At 41.3% G+C, this 13,907-nt stretch overlaps 1 protein-coding gene across 2 annotated transcripts; it reads left to right on the plus strand.

The window, feature by feature from the left end:
* Positions 1 to 7,316: 7,316 nt before the first annotated feature.
* On the plus strand, positions 7,317 to 13,125 carry LOC129865559 (E3 ubiquitin-protein ligase TRIM39-like). Of its 2 annotated transcripts, XM_055938435.1 has the most exons (8): positions 7,317 to 7,423; positions 8,044 to 8,621; positions 8,774 to 8,869; positions 9,093 to 9,326; positions 9,513 to 9,660; positions 9,756 to 9,782; positions 10,055 to 10,236; positions 10,515 to 13,125. In XM_055938435.1, the coding sequence occupies exons 2-8, from the start codon at positions 8,046 to 8,048 to the stop codon at positions 10,911 to 10,913; spliced, it is 1,662 nt and encodes a 553-aa protein (XP_055794410.1). In that variant the 5' UTR covers positions 7,317 to 7,423; positions 8,044 to 8,045; the 3' UTR covers positions 10,914 to 13,125. The 2 variants fall into 2 exon arrangements, with proteins under 2 accessions (XP_055794410.1, XP_055794411.1); XM_055938436.1 differs by lacking the exon at positions 7,317 to 7,423 and having other exon boundaries at positions 7,458 to 8,621.
* The last annotated feature ends 782 nt before the right edge of the window (positions 13,126 to 13,907 follow it).

Below are 13,907 nucleotides of genomic sequence, written 5' to 3' on the forward strand. Positions count from 1 at the left end.
TGTAAATGGAAAACACAGTAATACTTCACATTACAGTGCCATTTTCACTATGTAGATTTTATCCAAGTGTTACCATAATTGGCTTATTGGCATGGTGAAACATGGCACTCATAAACATGTGACAGAATGTCTGTGGTCTGTCTGATGATAATGTTGTAATGTTGAACAGAATGAGCAGCAGTACAGGGGGATCCTTGACAATTACCCGATTGTTAAACAAATCACTTTAAAAAATAGGCTACCTGTGCACGTTTGTCCACTCCAAAATAATTCCAGCATCCAAACAGTGTGCTGCATGTGCTCTCGCGCCATTTGATGGATGGAAATAGACATCTGTTAACAAAACACCAAGAAGTGTGCCTTATGACATTCAGTGATTGCCATTGATTAGGCCTACATTAATAGATGCGTCTTGCTGACAAATTGACTTTTGTTGTAGCCTGAAAAGTTGGGACACCTGAAATTGGGTTGAAACTGTCCAGGGAAAAATGGGATGGTCACCCTAACACACATAGCTAGTTTACTAGACTTGGCTACAATGTGTATTACCATGAACATCAAACAGGCCTACCGGTAACAGTGACGTGGTGGTAAAGAAATAGGTGGGTAAACCTATTCACGGTCAAAAAAGTATGCTCCCTATACTTTCAATGCATTTTTCTCTGAAAAAAAGTGGGTAAACTGTGTTTACTTGCATTTAGGCCTGAGTAACAGGCAGTTTACTTTGGGCACGTCAGTCATCCGAAATTCCAAACAATAACCAGTATGCCAAAGAAGTTATTAAAGCAGCAGAGAGAGAGGCTGAAGGGCACGTCAAAGAGCTGGAGCGGGAAATCACTTGGCGACAGAGAAATGTGTGTGTGTGTGTGTGTAAACAGAGGTTTTTGGACATCACGTCACAAGGAAGTCTAATGCTTAAGAAGTAGACAGGTACATATTGTTATCCCATTGTGTGGGACTGCCAAGCTATGATTCACACTCAGTGGAATATCACATCCTTGAAACAGTTCAATTCAATTCTTGTCTAGCTAAAGTGAAATCAACCCAATTAAGCCATGGTTTATTTTTACCTTTCACTACAGACTAACAAATCATTGTCTCAGTAAGGTAGGGTTTAAGACATTATTTTGAAGATACTGTAGATAATGAATCATAAATCATTTGGCACCAAACAACTCACCTGAAGATAATTCAGGCTAAAATAATTCCAGGTGTTTTCCCCTACCTTTACCATGGGATCACTTACAAATGTCCTTGTTTTTGAAAGAAAAGCTAACTTTTTTGTTCATTAAAATAACATCAAATTGATCAGAAATACAGTGTAGACATTGTTAATGTTGTAAATGACTATTGTAGCTGGAAGCAGCAGATTTTTTATGGAATATCTACAACGACGTACTTCTAGGCTGAGTTGCAAAGAAAAAGCCATATCTCAGATTGGCCAATAAAAAGAAAAGATTAAGATGGGCAAAAGAACACATACACTGGACAGAGGAACTCTGCCTTGGAGGCCAGCATCCCGGAGTCGCCTCTTCACTGTTGATGTTGAGACTGGTGTTTTGCGGGTACTCTTTAATGAAGCTGCCAGTTGAGGACTTGTGAGGCAAACTGAAATGATCCACCCACACAGACAGCATGGTGAAGAAGGCGCAACAGAGAAATTTATCTTGTCACCGAAATCACTCACAAACTTTTACAGATGCACAATCAAGAGCATCCTTTTGGGCTGTTTCACCGCCTGGTACGGCAACTGCTCCACCCACAACCGTAAGGCTCTCCAGAGGGTAGTGCGTTCTGCACAACGCATCACCGGGGACAAACTACCTGCCCTCCAGGACACCTACATCACCCGATGTCACAGGAAGGCCAAAAAGACCATCAAGGACAACAACCACCCGAGCCACTGCCTGTTCACCCCGCTATCACCCAGAAGGCGAGGTCAGTACAGGTGCATCAAAGGTGGGACTCAGAGACTGAAAAACAGCTTCTATCTCAAGGCCATCAGACTGGTAAACAGCCATCACTAACATTGAGTGGCTACTGCCAACATACAGACTCAAATCTCTAGCCACTTTAATAATTAATAATTGGATGTATTCATTTTGTGAGGGCTACAGGGTGTTTACCGGGTTTATTTGCCAAAATGTTTTATATTTTATTTGAGTTTAACCTGTAGTTGTTGGCTCTCTTCAAAAGTAAAATATCATATTCCTGCTTAAATTCAGAAATGTTGTATTCTTTACCTTGTAAAGATTTTTCAAAGATAGAGATGTATTTTTATTTTTGGTGAATTTAAATTTCTAACTCAGATTTAACTTTTGCAGAGTATGATATTATCGTTCCCTAATGTAGGCCTTAAAAGCATCCCAAATTATGTCATGGGTCATCTTTTCTCTGTCCTCTATGTCCACATTTGTAATGGTAAAGGTTTACATTTTTTCCTTTACGTATTTAATACATTTCAAGGTCTTGAAGATGCGCTCTGTTCATTCTTCCTATTCTGTCACTAAGTGTATTTTCTGTTGGTGTAATTAAGCATGATACCGGAGAATGATCTGATATCACCATGTCATGGATTTTTTTACCTAATAAATTGTTGAGTGCATGTTTGGAAATATAAATGCAGTCAATTCTTGAATAACTTTAATTACCTTGAGAAAAATAGGAGAAGTCTTTTGTAGTTGGGAATAGTAATCTTTAGGTGTCCTGTAGAATATTTGTAGAGATTACATTTTTAGGCCTATTTGGCAGTTCCTTGAATTTGCCCTTTTTATTGCTGTGTCTGTCTATCTTGCCGAATGTGTGATTTAGGTTACCTACTAAAATAATAGTTAATGTCTGGATTTGATCTAATATAGCTTGAATTCTATCTAAAAATCTAAGATTTGCCCCTGGGCGGATATACAATGAATCAATGTGTGTTTACCACCATGTAAGGTACAATTCAAAATTAGAAAACGGCCTTCTTGGATCATGTGCTGGGATATAAGGGAAAAGGGTGTATTCTTGTTTATTAGGATACCTACAGCTCTGCTCTTACGACAGTAGGTATCAGCATAGGCCTTTCCAAACCAGCTCCTCTTTAAATATGAAATGTTCAAGAACCTTATGCTTTTTCTTGCCTGTGTAGATTCCATGTAATAAATTGGATTTTGTTGGCCAGTACTTGTATAGAATCAAAGTTAACCTTGTCTATTCCATCTATCATTGAAGAACCAGATTAAACATTTTAGCAGACATGGCTACCTGGGCGGCAGGTAGCCTAGCTGTTAAGAGCGTTGGGCCAGTAACCGAAAGGTTGCTGATTTGAATCCACAAGCCAGATAGGTGCAAAATCTGTTGATGTGCTCTTGAACATGGCACTTAACCATAGTTTCTCTGCATAAGAGTGTCTGCTAAATGAATCATATGAGAGTGGTGGACATTCCATGGATATGGGGGAGTCAAAGTTAGTGTATACATTATGTTTAGTGTGAACAAACATTTGAGACACACAAAAAACATAAAGCAAAGTACTTCTTTGTACATTGAGGTGCTGTGCCTTTTTAGGGCTTTTAAGCTCCAACTCCTCTCCTAATGTACAAAAAGTCTGTGGAATATGTCCTTATAAATACATTGGAGAAAGTCTGCCACTTAAGTGATGTGGTTAGTTTGTAAGTGGCTAGTAGGGCAGTCTTTCATAAGTATTCAGACCCTTTACTCAGTACTTTGTTGAAGCACCTTTGGCAGCAATTACAGCCTCGAGTCTTCTTGGGTATAACATGACAAGCTTGGCACACCTGTATTTGGAGAGTTTCTCCCATTCTTCTCTGCAGATCCTCTCAAGCTCTGTCACGTCTGATGGGGAACGTCGCTGCACAGCTATTTTCAGGTCTCTTCAGAGATGTTCGATCGGGTTCAAGTCCGGGCTCTGGCTGGGCCACTCAAGGACATTCAGAGACTTGTCCCGAAGCCACTCCTGTGTTGTCTTGGCTGTGTGCTTAGGGTTGTTGTCCTGTTGGAAGGTGAACCTTCGTCCCAGTCTGAGGTCCTGTGCACTCTGGAGCAGGTTTTCATCAAGGATCTCTCTGTACTTTGCGCCGTTCATCTTTCCCTCGATCCTTACAAGTCTCCTTGTCCCTGACGCTGAAAAAATCCCCACAGCATACTGCCACCACCATGCTTCACCGTAGGGATAGTGCCAGGTTTCTTCCAGATGTGACGCTTGGCATTTAGGCCAAAGAGTTCAATCTTGGTTTCATCAGACCAGAGAATCTTGATTCTCATGGTCTAAGAGTCCTTTAGGTGCCTTTTGTTAAACTCCATGCGGGCTGGCATGTGCCTTTTACTGAGGAGTGGCTTCCATCTGGCCACTCTACCATAAAGGCCTGATTGATGGAATGCTGCAGATATAGTTGTCCTTCTGGAAGGTTCTCCCATCTCCACAGAGGAACTCTAGAGCTCTGTCAGAGTGACCATCGGGTTCTTGGTCACCTCCCTGACCAAGGCCCTTCTCCCCTCTCTGCATCGACACAATCCTGTCTCGGAGCTCTACGGACAATTCCTTCGACCTCATGGCTTGGTTTTTGCTCTGACATGCACTGTCAACTGTGGGACTTTATATAGATAGGTGCGTGCCTTTCCAAGTCATGTCCAATCAATTGAATTTACCACAGGTGGACTCCAATCAAGTTGTAGAAACATCTCAAGGATGATCAATTATAACAGGATGCACCTGAGCTCAATTTCGAGTCTCATAGCAAAGGGTCTGAATACTTATGTAAATAAGTATCTGTTTTTTTTTATATATACATTTGCAAACAATTCTAAAAACCTGTTCTCGCATTGTCATTATGGGGTATTGTGTGTAGATTTATGATATTTTTATTTGATTTAATCCATTTTATAATAAGGCTGTAACGTAACAAAATGTGGAAAAAGTCAAGGGGTCTGAATACCCTCCGAATGCACTGTAATCTCAACTGCAATCTAGGTAATTTGAGTTGTGCTATTAGATGTAACACATTAAGTTATTTTATAAATACAAAATGTCTGACATTGTATTCCCATTTGAGCTGTTAAATGGTTGAAAGTGCAGTGATAACACATTTAGATGACAACTAAACCAAAGAAATCTGATATTGTTTTTCTATATAATTTGGTTGTGCTTTTAGATGGTTGAAAGCATAGGTGATAATACATTGGGAATTCAACAAACGTTTTGAGTGTGTGAATAAGGGTTGACATCTCACTGATCAACATCTCAACCAAATATTACTCAGATTTCCACGTTGAAATGACATGGTGTTCCCAGTGAGATATTTTGCTTGTTGATTGTGTTTTTGTTATGGATAGGATTGGAATATACAGTATTTGTGTGTGTGTATTATGGATATGAATGTAATATATTTAGTTTGACATATTGATATTTGATTTTGAGTAATCATGGAAACTTATTTTTTTGTCCTTCTGAATACCTGCCTGTTTTTTGTCCTTCTGAATACCTGCCTGTTTTTTGTCCTTCTGAACACCTGCCTGTTTTTTGTCCTTCTGAATACCTGCCTGTTTTTTGTCCTTCTGAATACCTGCCTGTTTTTTGTCCTTCTGAACACCTGCCTGTTTTTTGTCCTTCTGAATACCTGCCTGTTTTTTTCCTTCTGAACACCTGCCTGTTTTTTGTCCTTCTGAACACCTGCCTGTTTTTTGTCCTTCTGAATACCTGCCTGTTTTTTGTCCTTCTGAACACCTGCCTGTTTTTTGTCCTTCTGAATACCTGCCTGTTTTTTGTCCTTCTGAACACCTGCCTGTTTTTTGTCCTTCTGAACACCTGCCTGTTTTTTGTCCTTCTGAATACCTGCCTGTTTTTTGTCCTTCTGAACACCTGCCTGTTTTTTGTCCTTCTGAATACCTGCCTGTTTTTTTCCTTCTGAACACCTGCCTGTTTTTTGTCCTTCTGAACACCTGCCTGTTTTTTGTCCTTCTGAATACCTGCCTGTTTTTTGTCCTTCTGAACACCTGCCTGTTTTTTGTCCTTCTGAATACCTGCCTGTTTTTTGTCCTTCTGAACACCTGCCTGTTTTTTGTCCTTCTGAACACCTGCCTGTTTTTTGTCCTTCTGAATACCTGCCTGTTTTTTTGTCCTTCTGAATACCTGCCTGTTTTTTTTCCTTCTGAACACCTGCCTGTTTTTTATCCTTCTGAATACCTGCCTGTTTTTTGTCCTTCTGAATACCTGCCTGTTTTTTTCCTTCTGAACACCTGCCTGTTTTTTGTCCTTCTGAACACCTGCCTGTTTTTTGGCCTTCTGAATACCTGCCTGTTTTTTGTCCTTCTGAACACCTGCCTGTTTTTTGTCCTTCTGAATACCTGCCTGTTTTTTGTCCTTCTGAACACCTGCCTGTTTTTTGTCCTTCTGAACACCTGCCTGTTTTTTGTCCTTCTGAACACCTGCCTGTTTTTTGTCCTTCTGAATACCTGCCTGTTTTTTTTCCTTCTGAACACCTGCCTGTTTTTTATCCTTCTGAATACCTGCCTGTTTTTTGTCCTTCTGAACACCTGCCTGTTTTTTGTCCTTCTGAATACCTGCCTGTTTTTTGTCCTTCTGAACACCTGCCTGTTTTTTGTCCTTCTGAACACCTGCCTGTTTTTTGTCCTTCTGAATACCTGCCTGTTTTTTGTCCTTCTGAACACCTGCCTGTTTTTTGTCCTTCTGAATACCTGCCTGTTTTTTGTCCTTCTGAACACCTGCCTGTTTTTTGTCCTTCTGAACACCTGCCTGTTTTTTGTCCTTCTGAATACCTGCCTGTTTCTTGTCCTTCTGAACACCTGCCTGTTTTTTGTCCTTCTGAATACCTGCCTGTTTTTTGTCCTTCTGAACACCTGCCTGTTTTTTGTCCTTCTGAACACCTGCCTGTTTTTTGTCCTTCTGAACACCTGCCTGTTTTTTGTCCTTCTGAATACCTGCCTGTTTTTTGTCCTTCTGAATACCTGCCTGTTTTTTGTCCTTCTGAATACCTGCCTGTTTTTTGTCCTTCTGAACACCTGCCTGTTTTTTGTCCTTCTGAATACCTGCCTGTTTTTTGTCCTTCTGAATACCTGCCTGTTTTTTGTCCTTCTGAACACCTGCCTGTTTCTTGTCCTTCAGAATAAAAGGAAAGGAAACACCAATACCTTCCTGTTTGACAGTTACTTTTTACATTGGAGTATCACCAGGAAGAAATCTTTACTACTGTTTGTGTTTCTTCAAGTATTGTGATGCAATGTTATAATGTGTGTCAATGTAGCTCAGTGGTGAAATGGAGTGGAAAGAGTTAATACATCAGGAAGTTCCCATCCATACAGTATCCCACTGTATAAAGGGGAGGGGCTTGAGCAATTGATTGGAACACAGCAGAACCTAGATAACTCTACTCTGCCACCTGAGGTCAAACCCTTGCCTGCCAAGGTAAGTGACAACTTTTTTGAGGATAAGTATAGTTTCAAGGAAGAGGTTATGACTTCACACCGAGGCAAGAATTAAGGAGAGAGAAACTCTTCAATACAGTTATTTCCTATTGACTCTAACCTAAAACGCTGGGTTGGCTGTCACAGTACACTGGTTTCCTGCTCTGAGTATGGGCCATGATGACTCTTTGTACTTTGACCGCTGATGTTTTTCACAGGCAGCTGATAAGGCACCAGGGCTGTATTCACTAAGAATCAAACAGGTCGAAACGGGGAGGGACTAACCTGAACTTTTCCAATAAGAAACGCTAGATTTCATAGAAAAAATGTTCTGCTATGGTGGGCACTAATGAATACACCCCAGGGCTGAGTTTTAAGGTCATGGTTTGTCGTGAAAGCAACCGCATGCAGGGAGCTACAGTATAAGTTTGAGTTAACTGTTTGATTTACTTTCTCTGAAGCATAGTGTTTTACATAGGATTATAATACTTTTGAGATCTTTTATTATGTTCAAATTAGGGAGTATTTGATTCCATTTACAGCTGAAATGCATTTGAAAGACTGCTTTATTTTGGGCTGCCTTTCTGAAACGGTGTTCGATCCTATCTGTTCTATCTGAAGACATGGCTTCTTCCGGCGATATATTATCTGAAGAGCAGTTCCAGTGCTCTATCTGTCTGGATGTCTTCACTGAGCCAGTCTCCATCCCATGTGGCCACAGTTTCTGCATGGCCTGTATAAAGAGACACTGGGATAGCAGTGATGTCTGCCATTGTCCCAAATGTAAGAGGGTGTTTGCAGGATGCCCTGATCTCCTCGAGAACTCATTTGCTAAAGACATTTCAGAAAAGATCAGGGCGAACAGACGGAACGGAATCAAGCAATCTGATGCCAAATCTGGAGGCGTGCACTGTGATGTCTGCATGGGGAGAAAGCTCAAGGCCCTGAAGTCCTGCCTGGTGTGCCTGACTTCTTACTGCGAGACTCACCTGGAGCCTCATCAGAGAGTGGCGACTCTGAAGAGACACAAGCTGGTGGACCCTGTGGAGAACCTGGAGGACAGGATGTGTAAGAAGCACGAGAGGCTCCTGGAGCTGTTCTGTAGGAGTGACCAGAGATGTGTGTGTGTGCTCTGCACGGAGACGGACCACAGGGCTCACGACACCGTTCCAGCAGAGAGAGAGAGTACGGCCAAGAAGGTAATGCTCTGATTATTCTTTCATTTTGACTAATTCATTTATTTTTAGCCAAGACAAATTCCTACGTTCCTGATTTTCATTCGGAATCTGATTCCAATTCTGGTTCCATTTCTGGTTCCAATTCTGGTTCTTCTTCTGATTCTGATTGATAGGCTCAGATGAAGAAGACTGAGGCAGCGGTGCAGCAGATGATCCAGGCCAGATTGAAGAAGTTGGATGAGATCAAAAACTCAGTCAAACTTAGCAGAGTGAGTCCTTATGATCAGCATCTTGTTATCTACTGTCGCTGATTCAGTTCCAATGGCACAACAGAATGGGACTGTTTTCTACAGTATTTCCTTGTTGTCATCAGACAAGTTCCAAGAAAGAAATAGAGGGCGATGTGCATGACGTCAATGTTATTTTCTATGTGGGGTACCATAGGGTTCAACTCTCGGGCTAACTGTTTTCAAATGTATGTCATTTGGTCAGATAAATTCAAAGAAAGAGATAGAGGATGGAGTGCAGGTCTTCACCGCTCTGGTGCGCTCCATCGAGAGAAGCCAGGCTGAGCTCATCAAGTTGATCGAGGAGAAACAGTCAGCAGCAGAGAGGCGAGCTGAAGGTCTCGTCAAAGAGCTGGAGCAGGAAATCACTGAGCTACAGAGGAGAAGCACTGAGCTGGAGCAGCTCTCACTCACTGAGGACCACCTCCACCTCCTAAAGGTCCGTGTCCCTCTACCAATATGGTCACAATAGGCAAATTCTAACTTCCACTTAAGTAGAATTTTCACCTACTTCCTTATTTCCATCAAAATGAAATGAAAATCCGACTTAAGTGGAAGTTAGGATTACCTCACCGTCAACATCAGAGGATGTTGTCTGAAGTGTTTCTCCTGTTTCCCGTGGTAGATTTTTCCATCCCTGTGCACCCCTCCACCCACCAAGGACTGGTCTGAGATCAGTGTTCACTCTGACTTGTGTTTGGGGAATGTGAGGAGAGCTGTATCTCTTCTGGAGGAGGTAGTGGAGACAGCAAAAAACAAACTGTCAATTAAAGGTCGTTGTCATCTTCTGTCTTCTCACTACAGTTATACAATCCATTGTGAGACATACATTTTTATGTTGTGTTTTCTGTGGTTCCTTACCTTGCAGAGCATGAAAAGATACAGCTGTGTGCAGGTAAAGTTTTCTTTGGTGTTGATTCAAGTCATTTGAATGAATCCTTTTTCTCTTCATTGTTCAGCTGTTGCTTCCATGACGGTGACTCCCTAGAAGAATGGCCATGCAGTACAAATATAACAGAATCATTTGAACGTTGACGCGTGTAAATGTCCAATGTGTTTAATGTTATATGCCTTTTGTTACCTTTTGACCCTGTAAATTAGAGCACCAAAGAAAAAAAAATGGACAATAACATTTTATATTCTTATCTATTTTACGTCTCCTCAAAGTTGACGTATCCCTGGACCCGAGCACTGCCAACCCCTGGCTGGTCGTGTCTGAGGATGGTAAGCAGGTCTGGGACGGGGACACGGAGCCGAGCCTCCTGAACGGTCCTCAACGATTCGACACGGCACCCTGTGTCCTTGCCAAGGACGGCTTTGCCACCGGGAGGCACTACTGGGAGGTCGAGGTGGGTTTGTACTGAAATTAAAAGGAAAAAACACGTTATATACGTTGTTTAATTGATGTAGGTCTATCAGACTAAAACATTGGTTCAAATACATTAAATCTGTGGAGCATCATGATCACCAAAGTGCTGGAGATTCTTTTATTTTTCAGTGTACAGTTTTTCTACATGCCCCTGGTAATACTGTAGGTATAGGTAAGCCTATAGGCACCTTACCTTTAACTATTGGTAAAGCTACTGGACTATAGGGGTGTGAGTTATACTCTTTTCAATTGGTTAAGGTCGGAGACAAGACGGCTTGGGACCTGGGTGTGGCCAAGGAGTCCATCAACAGGAAGGGCATGGTCACACTGAGCCCTGAGGACGGCTATTGGACGATATGTTTGAGGAAAGGAAGTGAGTACAGAGCATGTGAGGGACAGTCAGTGTTACTCCACTTCAGAGAGAAACCATGGAAGGTTGGGGTGTTTGTGGATTACGAGGAGGGGAAGGTGTCGTTTTATAATGTAACGGACAGGTCTCATATTTATTCGTTCACGGGCTACCAGTTCACTGAGAGGGTGTTACCTTTGCTCAACCCAGATATGCGTGACAGCGGGAACAACATATCACCGCTCATTATATGTCCTGTTGGTGTTTTCACCAGAGGCGGTAGTTTGGATGATGACATAACAATATGAAATGTACTTTGCCGTGGACAATACATTTCATTTTGAAAGTGTCCTAAAGAGGAAAACAGGAAACAAAATGGACTTAAATTGCCATGGACTTAAATTGATAAATGGGTTAAGATAGATTCAGTAAGATTCACTCCATTTAATTTAGTTGAATTAAATGAAATTATGAATGCTCTTTTAAATGCAGATATGTTGTGTTTTATTTATATTTTATGTAATTGTCTGAGAAGAAGACAGAAGTTAATGCAACTATCCAAACCAATCTTTATTAGCTCATGTCATGTTTTGTTTTTTTTACAATTTGAATAAATGCAACAGTTGTACAATAGATGAAGATATTCCAAACTTTTCAAATCCATCGTATACTGACTGAATAAAACATTGTTCTGGCACGGATAAATCATTTATAGATTTGGGGTATTTAAGTTGGAATTCAGGTATTCAATGTACTGTAAAATGTACCCTTAAAAAATATACGTTGTGAAAAATACATCTATATGTGCCTCATTTGCATACTGTATATATACTAGATGTATTTGCATACATTAATAAATTAATATAAAGGGGTGGAACAGGGCTACAACCACCAAAAAATGTATCTGTCTCGGACTACCTGAGCTGTCTAGACTGCCTCATTAATACTGTTGTTGTAACATTTTATTACATAATTCAACAAGTGTGTCAAGAGAAGGATGATGTAGTAACCAAAAAAGTGTTAAACTAATCAAAATTGGTAAAAGACCAAGTCCATATTACGGCGAGAGCAGCTCAAATAAGCAAAGAGAAACGACAGTCCATCATTTCTTCAAGACATGAAGGTCAGTCAATCTGGAACATTTCAAGAACTTTGAAAGTTTCTTCAACTGCAGTTTCAAAAAGCATCAAGCGCTATGATGAAACTGGCTCTCATGAGGACCGCCACAGGAAAGGATGACCCACAGTTACCTCTGCTGCAGTTACCAGCCTCAGAAATTGCATCCCAAATAAATGCTTCACAGAGTTCAAGTAACAGACGCATTTCAACATCAACTGTTCAGAGGAGACTGAGTGAATCAGGCCTTCATGGTCAAATTGCTGCAAAGAAACCACTACTAAAGAAGTGACTTGCTTGGGCCAAGAAACACGAGCAAAGGACATTAGACCGGTGGAAATCTGTCCTTTGGTCTGATGAGTTCAAATTTGAGATTTTTGGTTCCAACCGCTGTGTCTTTGTGAGACGCAGAGTAGGTGAACGGATGTTCTCCTTATGTGTGGTACCCTACTGTGAAGCATGGAGGAGGAGGTGTGATGGTGTGGGAGTGCTTTGCTGGTGACACTGTCAGTGATTGATTTAAAATTAAAGGCACACAACCAGCATGGCTACCACAGCATTCTGCAGCGAAACGCCATCCCATCTGGTTTGCGCTATCATTTGTTTTTCAACAGAACAATGACCCAACACACCTCCAGGCTGTGTAAGGGCTATTTGACCAAGAAGGAGAGTGATGGAGTAGTGCATCAGATGACCTGGCCTCCACAATCGCCCGAACTCAAACCAATTGAGATGGTTTGGTATGAGTTGGACCGCAGAGTAAAGGAAAAGCAGTCAACAAGTGCTCAGCTTATGTGGGAACTCCTTCAAGACTGTTGGAAAAGCATTGCAGGTGAAGCTGGTTGAGAGAATGCCATGAGTGTGCAAAGCTGTCATCAAGGCAAATGGTGGCTACTTTGAAGAATCTCAAATATTGTCACGACTTCCGCCGAGGTGGGTTCCTCTCCTTGTTCGGGCGGCGTTCGGGGGTCGACGTCACCGGTCTTCTAGCCATCGCCGCTCCACCTTTCATTTTCCATTTGTTTTGTCTTGTTTTCCCGCACACCTGGTTCACATTCCCTCATCAGACTGAATGTATATTACCCTCTGTTCCCCCCATGTCTGTGTGTGGAATTGTTTGTTGTTACGTGTATGTGCACGTCAGACTGGTTTGCGCCAGGTTATGTCAACCCGTATTTGTTTAGTTTTCTTAGTGCCGTGTGTATGTTCGCCATAATAAAGGGCTCCGTTTGCTACCCAATTATGCTCTCCTGCACCTGACTTCCCTGCAGCCAGTTACGCACTGGCTACAAATATAAAATAGATTTAGATTTGTTTAACACTTTTTTGGTTACTACATGATTCCATATGTGTGTATTCTAGAATGTATAAAATAATTAAAATAAAGAAATACCCTTGAATGAGTAGGTGTGTCCAAACTTTTTACTGGTAGTGTACGTTTGCGAGATCAGACATAATATCACTATAATTCGAGTGTTAATTTTTGGAAGTTGCTTTCATTTGTAAACATTTCAACTGTATTAAATCTTACTTTTTCAATTGCACAAAAAATGAACACCCACCAAAATAAAGTTATCTTTCTTCTCTTTCTTGTGATGTAACTGTCGAGCGAAGCATTAGCGCTCTTATCGATGCAACAGAAAGCCAATGTATTCCATTGAGCCCATTTTAGTCATTACCGGAGTGTGTTTGACAGGTCATTACAAATGTTTCCACGGTCGTTATGTTAACGGGAAAACACTAATGTTACAAGCAACAGTGGGAAAGATTTAAGTGACACCTGGATTTTGAAAGCAATCAATCCAGTGAGATTTAGGTGCAGTAGCAATTTTAGCATGTATATCTTGGTGTGGCAAAACAAACAACAAAATATGCATGCTAGCAAAGCCACTACACAACACAACACTAAACAATACATTAATTGCACTATAATGGTGACAAACGGTGCCCACAAACTGTTTGGGCCTACATAAAGCTGTCCCAACAGCAGTCCCAACACCTTACCACTGCTACACCTGGCTATCAGCGGAGCCTTGTCTGGCATCGAAACAGTTAATTCAGCCTCATTTACTGCCTTTTTAAAAAACATAGCTGATATGGCTGACTTGTTTAAACAAATGTGGTTTCTACTGACAATTGAGATGTACAAACTATGGCATAAGGGAACGATGAGCGGACAAGAGGCA

Source organism: Salvelinus fontinalis, chromosome 11 (assembly GCF_029448725.1).
Source record: "Salvelinus fontinalis isolate EN_2023a chromosome 11, ASM2944872v1, whole genome shotgun sequence".
Lineage (NCBI taxonomy): Eukaryota > Metazoa > Chordata > Actinopteri > Salmoniformes > Salmonidae > Salvelinus > Salvelinus fontinalis.